The sequence below is a fragment of the Podarcis vaucheri genome (genome assembly GCF_965113315.1).
Source record: "Podarcis vaucheri genome assembly, chromosome: 17".
Lineage (NCBI taxonomy): Eukaryota > Metazoa > Chordata > Lepidosauria > Squamata > Lacertidae > Podarcis > Podarcis vaucheri.
Window position 1 is genome coordinate 8,543,781 of NC_138755.1, and position 15,624 is coordinate 8,559,404.

The window sequence follows — 15,624 nt, forward strand, 5'->3', positions numbered from 1 at the left end:
AATGGGGGTGGAGACGCTCCTTCAGGTATACAGGATCACAGCCGTTTAGTACTTATTCATGCAGCGCATAGTCAAGGGTGTAGAAAGGCGGGGCAGGCCGCCCTGGGCATCACTTGGGGTGTGTGTGACAAGATGACCCACTGCCCCCCAGCTGTAGAGTGGCTGAGTGTGCGCACGCAGTTAGTATGGCTGCCTCTCTCGCACACCGTCCGTACGGGCGTCCTCTCCCACGGCGACCGTATGGACTGCTGCATGTGCACCATTGGGCAGTTTGCCCTGCCACTTGGCATCCCATCCTGGGTGCTGGAGAGGGTTCCTCCGCCACTGTGCTTAGTTAATCTATGGAACTCCCTCCCACAGGAGTAAGTGGTGGTCACCCACCCCAATGGCTTTAAAAGAGGATTAGACAAATTCCTGGAGGTGAGGACTATGGATGGCTACCAGCCATGATGACTACCGTATGTTATGCCTCTACAGTTGGAGGCATTAATGCTGCTGAACATCAGTTGCTGGAAACCACAAGAAGGGAGAGTGTTGCTCTTGTTGCACTTGCGGGTTTCCAAGAAACACCTGGCTGGCCAAGGTGAAAACACGATGCTAGACTAGGTAGAGCATCGGCCTGATCCAATAGGCTCTTCTTCTGTTCGTAAAACATTCAATCATATTTTAAAACAATTTTCACCCAGGTGTTGGAAAAGGTTATTTATGTATGCCACTACCGCGGCTCGTATTTCGTTAGCCCAAAAATGGAAAACAAGAGAAGTCCCAACTAAATAAGACTGGCAACTTAAATTGATGGAATATGCGCAGCTTGTGGACCTTACATCTAGAACAAGAGAACAAGAAGAACATAGGTTTAAAGAAGATTTGAAAATGTTTATTGTATATATGGGGGGGGGGACTGTGTTTATTTGAAAACATGGGCAGCATTAAGATAAATTCCACAGTGTAAATGAGTTTTGATGGATGTAATAATGGAATACTGAATGGTTCAGTTTATATAAAATATGAAGGGATTTATGTTGTGCAAAATGAACCATGGAAAGAGAGGAAGGGAAGTCAATGACCCTGAATTTTTGAATTTTATTGATATTGATGCTGCATTTTATGTTGTATTCTGTGCTGTTTTATGCTGTTTTCAAGTTGCATTTTAATCAGTGTTTTAAATTTGCTGTTAGCCGCCCTGAGCCTGGTTTTTAAACCAGGAAGGGTGGGGTATAAATATATATTTTTTTAAAAAAATATTATTATATTATTATTATTGATATTTTAAGGTTGTTTAAGTGAATATTCTAACATGTAAAACAGAAATTTAATAAAAGAATTAAACTCTAAAAGCAATTTTCAATTGGGTTTTAAACAAATGCAAAAACAAGAGCCACTGAACACTCGTCCAGCAGTGCATCACCTTTAATCATTTTAAGGAAGAAGTCTGGGGTGGCTTACCTTTTCCATCAGACGGCTTCTCATATTCTTCAGCCGCATTTTGGCATGGCCTTTGGCCTAGACAGAACACGGAGGGGGTGTGAAGAGATATGCAGCACTCCAAACAGAGGGTTTGGGCCAAAGCTAGTTTTACTCAGAGGAGACCCACTGACAGGGCTGGCCTGCCCATGAGAAGGGCTGAGGCAGCCACCATCTTGTGCCAGAATCCCATGGGGCAGGGCCCCCATAGGCCCCCTGCCTACCCCTGCCGCTGCAGAAGTGAGGAGAAATGATGGCAGCTGATTCCAGTGAGATTCGGATGACCCTGAAAAGCAGGACTCCAGCACAGGGGAAGTGTTAGGGGGTGGCTGCACCTTCCTGTTTCGCCTACTGTCCCTGCCCATTGACAATAATATACTACACAACTAACGCAAGGTTCTACTCTGAGTAGAACTTAGTTCAATACTTCCCAGAATTTCAAGGACAAAGAAAAAATAGATCAGTCAGTTGAAATGTGTAGCTTCTCAAGGCTGCACACACAAGGAGTGAGCATTAGGTTTAGGGTGTAAAAAAAGAGAGCATAAACTTAGCCATTTTGTGCAGTCTTCAGCATGCATCCAAGTAGTTGGAATTTGCAAAACCCTCATTGCAACTACAGTCGTACCTTGGTTTTTGAACAGCTTAGTTCTCGAACGTTTTGGCTCCCGAACGCCGCAAACCCAGAAGTGACTGTTCCGGTTTGCGAACTATTTTTGGAAGCCAAATGTCCGACGGGGGCTTCCGATTGGCTGCAGGAGCTTCCTTCAGCCAATCAGAAGCCACACTTTGGTTTCTGAACATTTTGGAAGTTGAACGGACTTCTGGAATGGATTCTGTTCAACTTCCAAGGTACGGCTGTACTTAAAAGCACATTCAAAGCACATTTCCCCCCTGAAAGAATTCTGGGCAACGTAGTTTGTTAAGGATTGCTGGGAACTGAGGGGATGCTCATCAAATTTGCAGATGACACCAAATCGGGTAGCTAATGCTGCAGAAGACACAGTCAGGATTAAAATAACCTTAACAGACTGCAGAACTGGGACCAAACAAACAGAATGAAATTCAATAGGGTTCATAAAGTTCTACACTGAGGAAGAACCAGATGCACAAATATAAGATAGGGAACCTGGATTATTAGCAGTGCATGTGAGAAATTTGGGGTCTTAGTGGACCACAAGCTTTAACATGAGTCAACAGTGTGATGCAGTAGCAAAAGAAAGCTAATGCTGTTCTAGGCTGCATCAACAGAAGTCTAGCATCCAGATCAAGGGAAGTAATAGTATCACTCTACTCTGCCTTGGTCAGACAACACCTGGAGTCTTGTGCCCCGTTCTAGGTGCCACAATTTATGAAGGATATTGACAACCTGGAATGTGTGCTGAGGAGGGCAACCAAGATGATCAAGGGTCTGGAAACTAAGCCTTATGAGGAACAGTTGAGGGAGTTGGGGATGTTTACCCTGGAAAAGAGGGGATATGATAGCCATCTTCAAATATCTAACGGGCTGTCACATGTGTTGCAGGAATTTATGTACAGGTTGGGGGAGGGGGTTGCCCCTCCAGCAGATATCATGCACATGCAGCCCACTACCAAAACCAGCACAATCACTTTTGTGACTTTTGTGATTTGTCCGCACAAAACACTTCATCACAGTTTCTTCCTATCTATTCAAAGGGCCTCTGCTGCACAATACCAAATGTAACAATTCACTGATAAATGTATCTATCACTGGGAAAACTTCAGAAATTCATATAGACATGTGAGCTCATCTACTCAGCAGCCCCTCTGCCTGAGTGATAATCCCTGGCATCCTGATACCTGAGTGCCAGGCAGGTAGCCATTCCAGAAATAACAAACCCAGATGAAGACAAAAGGGTGTGATTAACTTGGCTGGGAAACAGGAAAATTGAAAGATCTTTTTTTGTTACACTTGATGGGTGTTTGGTTGAGGGCAAGGGGACCCATGGGGCAGGGTCCAGGATGATCAGATTACTGCCACCAGACCTCCCCTTTCATGACGTAACCATGATGTATGAGTGATGTAGTTTGGGGGGGTGTAACATGGGAATTAGCAGCTAATAAAAGTTTGGGGGCTCTTTTGTTCGGGGCTTCCATCTTGTTTCACCTTGTGGCAGGTGGGAGTCCTGTCACGGCAGTCTTCAATAAAGACCAAGCCTACTGGCTGCTGTTTTGCTCTGGTATTCCTGGCTGGTGTCCTTGTTTTTTGTCCAAGGGAGCCCTCAGATTTCTCTGTTAACACATGGAGGATGGAGCAAGCTCGTTTTCTCTTGCTCTGGAGGCTAGGAACCGAACCAATGGCTTCAAGTTACAAGAAAGGAGATTCTGAATAAATACTGTATCAGGGAAAACTTTTTCTGACAGTAAGAGCTATTCAACAGTGGAACGGACTCCCTCGAGAGGTTGTGGACTTTCCTTCCTTGGAGAATTTTAAGCAGAGATTGGATGGCCATCCATGATGGATACTTGCGTTGAGATTCCTGCATTGCAAGAACCAGATGACCCATAGGGTCTTTTCTAACTCTACAAGTATGTGATTCTGTGAAGGAAAAAAATGCCTTACATATTGATATGCATTCCTGACAGCTGGATTGGCCTTGTTTTTCACGGTACTTATCAGGGCTCCTCCACCTTTCTAAGGAGAGAGAGAGAGAGAGATGAAGCTGAGGCACACATCTATTAGGAACAACACACTGAAAAGACACTAGTGGGCAAGGATGCTAGCAAGGGAGCTTGATTTAATTCCTGGCCACTGAGACAATCATTTGATGCACAGGGAGGGAGCAAGTCCCCTGCCCTGTGTGTGTCGGCTTGTGCAAACTACAGTCCATAAAAGCTGATTCCTTAAATTTGTTACAGTCTTTCAGGTGCCACAAGACTTTTTGCTGCCACACACCACAGCAGCTACCGTATTTTTTGCACCATAACACTCACTTTTTTCCTCCTAAAAAGTAAGGGGAAATGTCTGTGCGTGTTATGGAGGGAATGCCTACGGGTTGCATGCCTACGGACTTTCCTCCTCTAAAAACTACATGCGTGTTATGGTCAGGTGCGTGTTACAGAGCGAAAAATACGGTACTTCTCTGGACATCATCTTGTTGCAATCCTTAAAAGCAACAGTCTCAAAGATAACAGAAATCACTGGGTTAAAGCTGACCAAAATTCCAGAGGTAGCATTATTATCAATTTACCATGGGGAGGAAGTTTCGCAGGCTATGAAGGACCTGCTCACAAATTTATTGACAGCTGCACAAATTATGATAGCTTGGAATTGGAAGGGGCGAGCAGAATATAAAATGGAAGACGTGTGGGATACAGCTAGTAATGATAAAGTAACATATGCCATTAAGGTAAGACGGGGAATATGCAGGAGAAATGATTTTGAGGAGATGTGGAAGGTATTTGTAGAATCTGTACTGTTAAAACGGAAAGGGGTCAAACCATCACAAGAGGTGTTGAAATTTTGGGAGTTTGGATAGTTACAATGGAATGGTCTTGGTGGTGGGGTGCACATTTTTATTCTTACATATTTATTATTATTACTTTGTAATAATAATAATAATAATAATAATAATAATAATAATAATAATGGAACCAAAAAAAGCAAGAATCTTGCAAAGTAGGTCACTACTATTACCTCCATACTACAGATCGGGGTGTGTGCGTGCTGATGTTGAGAGAGAAATTCATGCTCTGACTCTTAGCTATTAAACTTCACCAGCCCACATCAAGGACAAAAACACAGAGCTCGGAGAATCCAGGAGGCCTGTGTTCACCCTTCCCTCCCTGGTGGATTGGCAGAATTGCACCACTGATTTCTTGGCTCCAGACCCTGCTCCAACTGCGATTCCCTGTGGCCAGCCCCCTCTCCTGTGCAATGGTCAGAACCTGACCGCTCCCACTCTGCTACACTTAATGGTGGCTCATGGCTGGGTGAATTCTATTCATTGCATGGGATGCAGGTGGCGCTGTGGTCTAAACCACTGAGCCTCTTAGGCTTTCCAATCAGAAGGTCAGCGGTTCAAATCCCCGCAACTGGGTGAGCTCCCATTCCCCTTTTCCAGCTTCTGCCAACCTAGCAGTTCGAAAGCACACCAGTGCAAGTAGATAAATAGGTACCACTGCAGTGGGAAGGCAAATGGCATTTCCATGAGCTCTGGTTTACGTCACGGTGTTCCATTGTGCCAGAAGCGGTTTAGTCATGCTGACCACATGACCCATGTGGACAAACTCTGGCTCTCTTGGCCCGAAAGCGAGATGAGCACCGCAAACCCATAGTTGCCTTTGACTGGACTTAACCATCCAGGGGTCATTTACCTTTCTTTTTTTTTTACCTACTCATTGCAAGGTCAAGGGACCCAGACATCTAGAGCTGGGCTTGGATCTGGAAGAGAGGGGTTCAAGTCCCACATCTGCCACAAGTGGCCTTGGGCAAACCCCTTGCTTAGGTTTTCTTCCTCAACAGCACAAGCATGTTTATGGGCGTACTGTTAATCAAAGCAAAATCTATTTGTAGCCTCTCTCAAGACAAAAATACAAAACCAAACCTCCCTGAAGTCAAGTCACATTTTTTAAAAAGATGAGAATAAAAAGTGTTGAAGAGCTTTCCATGTTTGTGTGGTATTATCCTGAGATGAATGTTTTGTTGTTGTTTAGTCGTTTAGTCGTGTCCGACTTTTCGTGACCCCATGGACCAGAGCACGCCAGGCACTTCTGTCCTCCACTGCCTCTCGCAGTTTGGTCAAACTCATGCTGGTAGCTTCAAGAACACCATCCAACCATCTCGTCCTCTGTCGTCCCCTTCTCCTTGTGCCCTCCATCTTTCCCAACATCAGTGTCTTTTCCAGGGAGTCTTCTCTTCTCATGAGGTGGCCAAAGTATTGGAGCCTCAGCTTCAGGATCTGTACTTCCAGTGAGCACTCAGGGCTGATTTCCTTCAGAATGGAGAGGTTTGATCTTCTTGCAGTCCATGGGACTCGCAAGAGTCTCCTCCAGCACCATAATGTTATTTATCACTGTTTTGGTTCCACTGCTATTCTATCTTTATTTATTCCTAGTGTGGTCTTTCACGGCACTTTATGTTGGATGCACTTTTATTCAAACGTCCTAATTTTATAATTTCATGCTTATGTTATGCAAACTGCTTTCTGGGGGCTTGGCCCTAAAACACAGTCTAGAAAAGACCTCAGGGCAAACAAAACAAGTAGGTGTGAAAAAAGAGATAACAGGGTAAAAGAAGATGGATGGAACTTCATTGATTTACCTTTAAGTTCTCCACCCATAGCTGATAGGAATGCATGCTACCTGGGGAGGAAACAGAGTACAAATGAGCGTCCCTCAGGGCCTTGACTTTGCCTTCACAGAGATTTGAACTGTATATTCAGAGTAACTCCTTATATCTGCCAACCAGTGTACAAAGGACCCACATCCTGTGAAGAACTGGACGCAGAAGGCAGCTCTGAACACATTCCCTACACAAAAAAGGCTCCTAAATGTAGGGGGAAATGTGTGGGTGGGTGCTGGTGGGGAAACGGCATGGGATTCCCACAAACCTATCCACTTACTTATTTTATTGAAATTCTATGCTGCTTGAAGGGGGGGAGGACCTCAAAGCAGTTTCCAAAAAAAATGATAAAACAATATACTTATCACTAAAAATGTATGACTGTAATTTAAAACATACAGAAGATTAAAAATAGGGTTGCCATATTTCAAAAAGTTGTTCAGCTTTCTTTGGAAAATTGTTGAGCTTTTTTTGGAGGGTGGGGCCAAGTTGTTGAGCTTTCCTTAGGTTTTGAGCAATTTTTAAGGGAAATTGCCAAAAGCGACACTGCCGACATGGGTTGCCATACAGATTTTCATGGACATTTAAGCGACATTTTTCCAACTATGTCCAGGAAATTCTGGACCTAGGGCAACCCTTCCTTAAAATCACAATAAAATAAGACTGAAGCAAATTATAACTCCTATATATTTTCCAAACATCTGTGTAGGCTTGTCTGGGGCAACCCAGCCAGATGGGCACAGTATAAATAATAAAATTATTATTATTATTATTAAATAAGAATGTATTCAGCAGGCACCGAAAGGAATACCGTAAAGGTGTCTGCTTGATATCAATAGGCAGGGAGTTCCAGACTTTATACCGTATTTTTCGCTCTATAGGTCGCACTTTTTCCCCTTCAAAAATTAAGGGGAAATGTGTGTGCCTCCTATAGAGTGAATGCAGACTGCGCGGCTAAGCCCAAAGACAGAACAGGGAGATGGAGCGCTGCGATGAAGTGTTGCCTTCACCCCACTGCCCTGCGGAGGTTATGAAGGCTGTCCCCGCAGCCAGAACAACGAGACGGAGCGCTGTGGAGCACTCTGTCTCACTGTTCTAGCTTGTGGATGGCTGCACAAAGCCTCCGCAGGGCAGCGCGGTGCTTTCACCCCGCTGCCCTGCGGAAGCTACTAAGGCTGTACAAAGGTGGGGGGAAGGCTGCAACGTTCGGGGGCAGCGGGAAGCTCGGGGGGCAGCGGGAAGGCGGTGCGCCGCCTTTGCGCTGCTCCCCGACTTGGTCTTTGATGCTGCCGGTGGGGAAAAGCAGCGCTTCCCTCCACCGCCAGCCCCACAAGCTCGGGGGGCAGTGGGAAGGTGGTGCGCCGCCTTTGCGCTGCTCCCCGACCTGGTCTTTGGGGCTGGCGGTGGGGAAAAGCAGCGCTTCCCCCCGCCAGCCCCAAAGAACAGGTTGAAAGGAACCCAAAGCCTCCGGAGCCCAGCGGGAACTCCTGCTGGGCTCTGGAGGCTTCGGGTGAACGCACCTTGAATGCACAGAACGCACCTTGTTTTAGAGGGGGAGAACAAGAAATTTACCCCCCCTTGTTCTCCCTCTCCTATGGTCCGGTGTGTCCTATAGAGCGAAAAATACAGTATATCATTGGAAAGTGTTGCTAACCACACCTTCCCTAAGGCTATATCCAATCAAGTTACACTCATGGGAGACCGACAATTAATGGACCTGAGTCATGTCCATTGCTTTCTATCAGTCTACTCTATGTCGGAGTAACTGGTTACTAATGTGGAAGCATCCTACAATCTCAGGAATCTCTCAGTAAATTCTTGCTGAGACTTTGTTGTTGTCAAAGCTTTACCTTCACCACACAAAGGGAGGGGTGTTGAGGAGGCCATATGACCTAGGGCTGTGGCTTGGTGGATCGTTGGTGGATCTATTTCCATGTTATCAGCTGAACAGCAAAAACAAGGGAGGTTCTGCCCTACCTGGGGACAGGCTTCTGTTGATCTCCTGCTCAAAGAGGTCAGAGAAGTCCTCTCCTGCATTCAGCTTCTCTAGGCGGTCATCTACGAACTGGTGGAGTTGAGGTTGGGTGCAGCGTTGGGGAGAGAAACAAAGGAAGTCATTAGAAAATATGCAGGAAGAAGTCATCTTCCATGGGAGAAGGAAGCACACACAGCGTCAGCAACCGGTACACACAAAGGAAGAGGAGAACAGTCAAATGCCTTTTGCCTGTCGATTTGATAGCGGTGCTTAAATTGTGGGAAATCATCTTGTTTGGAAGACCTGCTTGGGTTTCTCCATCAGCCCATACCTGCTTGAAGAGCTGCAGGTGCACAGCCCGCTGGAGGAAAGCCTGCATGGCACTGGAGCCTTGTTGCAAGAAGGTGTCTTTGCAGAAGGAGATGGGCTCTCCCTGCAGAGAGAAGAGAGAAAAGTTGGGAGGTAATAGTCAGTGTGGCTGGAGGGTGGGAGAGAGAGACCCTTGCAAGCAATATAGGTTAAGGTTACCAGATTTTTTTCAATGAATCTGGAGACACTTTAATTAATTAATTAATTGATTACTACACGTTTGGGTCGTTGATGCTGCAGCTATGGCGGTGGCAGAGGGGCGGCTGCCACTTTGACCTCAACCACGTTTCCCCTTCCTCTGAGGCTTCTATCTCCTTTCTCCGTGAGCAAGTAGGAGTTGGGAGGCTGCTCCGATAGGGAGCATGAAGCCTCCTTTCACAGCTTAGTTGCTGGGGTCAGGGAAGGGGAGGCAGCCCGGAAGCTGCATCTTCGAGCCCCTGCACCACCATCATATGGGGACTTCAGAGCAGCTCCTGAAGCCAGCCAGAGCCAACTGCTCCGGTCTGCTGAGACTGCCGCCGCCGCTTTTCCCAGGGACATTAGATAAAATCTGGGGACATTCCAGAGATGGAATTTGTCCAGGGATTTATTTTATTTTTTAAATCATTTTTATTAAGTTTCCCATTTTAACAATCCAATCAAATCACATTGAATGTTCCAAATTATTCAAATATATATCAAATACAGTGGTACCTCGGGTTATGCTTCAGGTTAAGAACTTTGCTTCAGGTTGAGAACAGAAATCGTGCTCCAGCGGTGTGGCAGCAGCAGGAGGCCCCAATAGCTAAAGTGGTGCTTCAGGTTAAGAACAGTTTCAGGTTAAGTACGGACCTGCGGAACGAATTAAGTACTTAACCTGAGGTACCACTGTAGTCCAAATATTCTGCCTAAATTATAAATTTTTGGGGGGACTTCCTATGCTTCAAGTTCGGTGGGACTCTGATCATCTCATATCTCTCCTGCCTTGAATAGTCTTTCCAATAGTTCCTTTAAATCTTATGTTGTTAACTTTCCTTCTTTCATGGCCTCTGAGTTGTTTCCACAAGCGAGTTGAAATAAGCAGTGATGTGTTTCTGTGTGGATTTTATGTGTATGACTCTCTCCTGTTGTTGCAGTATCTCCTCACACGCTGGTGTTTATGCTGAATCAATCCAAAAGTCATTTCGCTGCTGGCAGACGCCATCTTCTCTCAATTCCGGAATTTGTCCGGGGATTTATTCGCAAATCCGGGGACTGTCCCTGGGAAACGGGGATGTCTGGTAACCCTAATATAGGTATGCATAGTAAGTGTTCACGTGGGATAAGGAAAAGTTGCTTCCAGGCAGCCTGTTTACTGAGCATTCATCATGATTTCTTTGCACAAACTTTGAACCAAGAGGCACGCAGCTACTCACCGGGTTGCAAACGAGAGCCTCGCGGTAGCTGCCAAACAGTAGGGCCTGTGCCCTAAGGAAAGCTCGGGCGACTCCATCCCCAGTAGTCGCCGTCTGTTTCTTCAACTGGAACTTCAACAGAGAGACCTGTGCGGGGAGAGGAGGAGGGTTACAAGCCCTTCTTTGACCAGGGGGTACTCCCACAAATCGCAAGAGGGTGTCTCAACCACAATTTGTACCCAGAAGCCCCAACGAAGTGCCAGGGCCCTGTCATATGTCCCACTGCCATAGGGTTGCCATATTTCAAAAAGTAAGAAGAAGAAGTCCCTGCAAAGGAAGAATAGATACAAAAACTTATGGAATATACAGAAATGGCAAAACTTACCAGAAGAATAAGAAATCAAAATAGAAAACTTTTTTTATTATAAAAAAATGGAAATGGTTTATGGAATGTTTACAGATAAATTAAGACTGGCAGGATTATTGTAATAACCTGCAGTTACATGAGGGTATATATTTAAAGAAGATAAAAGATGAGTAAATTAAGTGAATCTGGATATGCAGAAGATATTAAAAATAAATTTAAGGAACTGCAGGAAGAGGGGGAAGGAAGGCAAGTTTTAAAATGTCAACATGATTGTAAAATCAGGGGAACGTGAAAATCACTGCCCTAGGAGTTTCCATTGGTAAGGAATGCTGGGCAGGGCCTTTTCTGCGGCAGCATCCTAGTCATAGAATTCTCTCCCTAGGGAAGTTGGTCTGGGGAGGTCAGGTAGGCCACAACCTTGATAGATTTTCTGTAGGCAGTAAAAAAACACTGTTACGCTACTTGGCTCTTTGTGGTTTTAAGATTGAAGAATTTAACTCTGGGACATAGGAAGCTGTCTCAGATAATTTCCAGAAACCACAGGAAGGGAAGTGTGCTTTTGTCCCCAGCACCTGTTTGTGGGCTTTCTGTGGGTCTCTGGCTGGCCAGTGTGAGAACAGCATGCTGGACAATTGTTCCTGTTATAGGTAAAGGTAAAGGGACCCCTGACCATTAGGTCCAGTCATGGCCGACTCTGGGGTTGTGGCACTCATCTCGCTTTACTGGCCGAGGGAGCCGGCGTACAGCTTCCGGGTCATGTGGCCAGCATGACTAAGCCGCTTCTGGCGACCCAGAGCAGCACACACAAACACTGTTTACCTTCCTGCCGGAGCGGTACCTATTTATCTACTTGCACTTTGTGCTCTGCAACTGCTAGGTTGGCAGGAGCTGGGACCAAGCAATGGGAGCTCACCCCATCAGGGGGTTTTGAACCGCTGACCTTCCGATCGGCAAGCCCTAGGCTCTGTGGTTTAACCCACAGCGCCACCCGCGTGATAATTCATAGCAGTGGGGAGGAAGAGGGACTAATAGTGGAAGAAAAGAATAATAGAAGCAAACCACAAAGGACCCAGGGTGCTCAGAAGGACATCAAAACTACCTGCACTATAGTTTATTGTAGTTATTTATCATCATCATCATCATCATCATCATCATCATCATCATCATTTTATGAAATCAATACTAACTACATCACTTGGGAGGTTTTCCAGGTCCTGGAAAGGCGATTCAAAGGTGTTGCTGTCAATGTTGAGAATGACGACATCTTCCAGGGCCTTGCTCCTCACTCTCTGGAGGAATCAAAGACAAAAGAGAGAAACTAAAAGAGAGACACTCCTTGCTCCTCTGTTCGCTGCCTTTGCAAACTGCTGTCATGAATGTTAAATGTGACCCAGCTCCACCTGATCTCTCACCACTCTTGGGGAGGGATCCCTGGCTCACAGCACTGAGTTGTTCCTACAAAGTGGGCACGATGTCTGCGCTCTGCCTCCACAGTTCCAATTTCTGGAAGAAGAGTTTGGATTTGATATCCCGCTTTATCAGTACCCGAAGGAGTCTCAAAGCGGCTAACATTCTCCTTTCCCTTCCTCCCCCACAACAAACACTCTGTGAGGTGAGTGGGGCTGAGAGACTTCAGAGAAGTGTGACTGGCCCAAGGTCACCCAGCAGCTGCAAGTGGAGGAACGGGGAATCGAACCCAGTTCACCAGATTACGGGTCCACTGCTCTTAACCACTACACCACACTGGAAACCGTGGGAGAGGAGAGAGTTTTGGTGCTTATGTTCTGCTTGCCAGTTTCCCACAAGCATGTGGTTGGCCACTGTGAGAACAGGATGCTGGACTAGATGGAGCACTGGTCCGATCCAGCCGACTATTCTTAGGTTCTAAGCATCATAGAAACAGAAGAGATGGGTGGGCCAAAGGGCTTATACTCAACCCACCAACAGTAAAGGCAGGACCACCTGCCTGCCTGCCACACACCAAGCCTCCATCAACCTAAGCCCAGGATCATGTCATCTGGACTGCACAAGCATGTTAGGATTTTTATCTATTCGAGCTGCTCCAGCGAGTGGTACTGTTGTACTATGTTTTTGTATACATCATGTGAGTGTCTGAGAGAGCATGAGACAGGAAGTCTGAGTACTGTTGGAGTACTGTTGGAAGTTGGTTTCATTTCTGAATGTGTTGCTGTTCTGTAAAGGTAAAGGGGCCCCTGACCATTAGGTCCAGTCGTGGCCGACTCTGGGGTTGCAGCGCTCATCTCGCTTTATTGGCCAAGGGAGCCGGCATACAACTTCCGTGTCATGCGGCCAGCATGACTAAGCCGCTTCTGGTGAAACCAGAGCAGCACACGGAAACACCGTTTACCTTCCCGCCGGAGCGGTACCTATTTATCTACTTGCACTTTGACGTGCTTTCGAACTGCTAGGTTGGCAGGAGCAGGGACCGAGCAACGGGAGCTCACCCCATCGCAGGGATTTGAACCACTGACCTGATCAGCAAGTACTAGGCTCTGTGGTTCAACCCACAGCACCACCCACGTCCCTTTGTTGCTGTTCTGTACAGGTGCTCAAAGAGCACAGACGTGCTGATGGAGTCTTTGTATTATAGACTGTAAATAAAGTAGTTTTAGAGCTACTGATTCTTCTGCAGTGGTATGCCAGAAGACGAGTGTTCTCCTCTCAGGAGAGACAGATTGCTTATCACCGGTCCCTCTGGACTGAGGGAGATTTACAGCCAGGGAGGACCACTGGAGAGATGCCCCGATGACTTGGGAAGTTAGCGGCCTTCCTGGGTGTGTTTCCAACAGTCCAGAGTGATGGATCTATTGACTGCCATCAAAGAAGAAGGCTGCAATCCCAAAGGTTTAGGCCCAGAATCCTTGGCAATGTCACTGGCAATGTCAGGCACGGCTGTTGTGTTGAGACTGAAGTATGGAACAAACAGACTTTGCTCAACAGTACAGTACAGCCCACACTACGAGTGACCACAAAATGGCAGCTGCCCTGGGTGTCGAGGCTCCGTTGATGTTGACCAGAACTTCTTCCCACCCACCCAACCACCCGTCCGTCCTCTTGCACCTATTCATGGAACATGTGGGTTCCCCTACTCTTCATTACATGGCTGTTCTGTGCCTCTGGGGCCAGGGATTGCAGGACTCAGCTGAAGGCTCGTGAGAACTGACCTGTGAGGCCAGGGGCAGAATGGATTGGCAAGCTCACCTCCATGAAGCTGGTGTGGATTCCTATGAGGTAGGGCATGGGGGCACTGTCGAGGAAAGAAAGGAAGAAAATAAAGTCAGAACTGGTTCCAGATTCAGGTGGGCTCAGAGCCCCTGGCAGAACCGTCCAGATTGAACCCCCTAGCCATGGACAAATTAGCTCTTCTTTCCACCTCTCCTCCATCCTCCACCCCACCCTACCCTGGATAAAGACCCTCTATTTAAAACCTTTTCTTATGAGGCAATAATCAATATTTTTATTTATAGACATATTTATGAACATATGCTTTAGCCGATTTTGCACCACCACCCCTTTCGCCTGTGCCCCTGGTGGGGCCCTACCTCACCACCCCCTAGCTACGGCCCTGGATGGGCCCCATTGAACCCTGCCTGATTTACTTTGCCCCTAGAGGGGGGGGGGAGACATGCCCTCGAGAACAGGGAAAAGTCCTGTGGGGAGCCACACCCAGGCTCAAAAACAGATCAGATTGGTAAGGGCAGCTCACAGAAGAAGGTTTGAAAAGGACAAAGATAGAAATAAGAGAGGTTAGAAGAGATAAAGAAAAGATCAAATCAGATGTGATGGAAATATGTAAGACACAGGAAGAGATAAAAGACATTATAGCAATGAACGAACTGAGGCAGAGGGAGGTAAACCTGAGGCTGAGGGCAGTCCCAGAGATACAGAATGAGAATATTAAAGAAAAATTGACGAAGGAGTTAGCAGAATGGATGGGTCTGCCTGTGGAAGAAATGGCCAATAGTATAGTAAACGCATTTAGAATGCGTGCTAATGCAATAAAAGCAAAGAAATTCCCGGGCGACTGTCTGATTACATTCGAAAACAAAGTAATGAGGGACAGGATCCTCCAAAGGAATAGAGAAAAAAGACTAAATATAGAGGGAAATTATATAATTATTTTTAAAGATGTTCCAATAAGACTGCTTAAAAAGAGAGATGCTTATAAATCTTTGGTGCAAACATTGAGGAAAAATAGAGTTGAGTTTAGGTGGGAATTCCCGGAAGGGATATCATTTACATATAGAGGAAAAAAACACAAGCTGATAAATTCTGAAGAAACCGGGAAATTCCTTAGGAAATATAAGGAACTTAAAGCGGAAGCCTTAGAGATAGGAAGAGAAGAGAGAGCCTCACCAGGAGAGCTAAGAATGTTGGAGGAGGGGGAGAGGGGGGAGAGGGGGTCGGAGGAAGAAGAGGAAGAAGAAGAGGAAACAGAGGATTTAGAAAATATATAATAGATAAGAAAATTTCAAAAAATAATAAAAGGATAATACACGGGCTATGGGGTTAAAAATCTGGAATTGAAATGTTAACGGGATGAATGACAAAAGAAAGAGAAATAAAATTGAACAATGCTTGAAAAGGAGAAACCTGGATGTTATCTGCCTCCAGGAGACGCATGTGGCCAGAAAGCATAGAAAAGTGGTAATTAATAAACGGTTGGGAAATGAGTACGAAGCCCTGGACAAAGGTAAAAAAAGAGGTGTGGTACTGTATATCAGTAATAAGATAGAAGCTAAAACAATGTTTA

General features: G+C 46.0%; 1 protein-coding gene across 5 annotated transcripts in view; it reads right to left on the reverse strand.

Annotated features, from left to right (window-relative positions):
• The window catches only part of DENND1C (DENN domain containing 1C), a 65,547-nt gene that overhangs the window by 20,996 nt on the left and 28,927 nt on the right, over positions 1-15,624 (reverse strand). For all 5 annotated transcript variants that reach the window (XR_014214991.1, XR_014214992.1, XR_014214993.1 and 2 more), the window contains 8 exons: positions 14,073-14,118; positions 12,038-12,139; positions 10,505-10,630; positions 9,073-9,174; positions 8,744-8,831; positions 6,746-6,786; positions 4,046-4,117; positions 1,447-1,503 (listed from right to left, as the gene is read on the reverse strand). Coding sequence is in view for 1 of the 5 variants with exons in the window: in XM_082205413.1 (XP_082061539.1) it covers positions 1,447-1,503; positions 4,046-4,117; positions 6,746-6,786; positions 8,744-8,831; positions 9,073-9,174; positions 10,505-10,630; positions 12,038-12,139; positions 14,073-14,118 (634 nt within the window). In the remaining 4 variants the exon portion in view is untranslated. The remainder of the gene's footprint in view (positions 1-1,446; positions 1,504-4,045; positions 4,118-6,745; positions 6,787-8,743; positions 8,832-9,072; positions 9,175-10,504; positions 10,631-12,037; positions 12,140-14,072; positions 14,119-15,624) is intronic.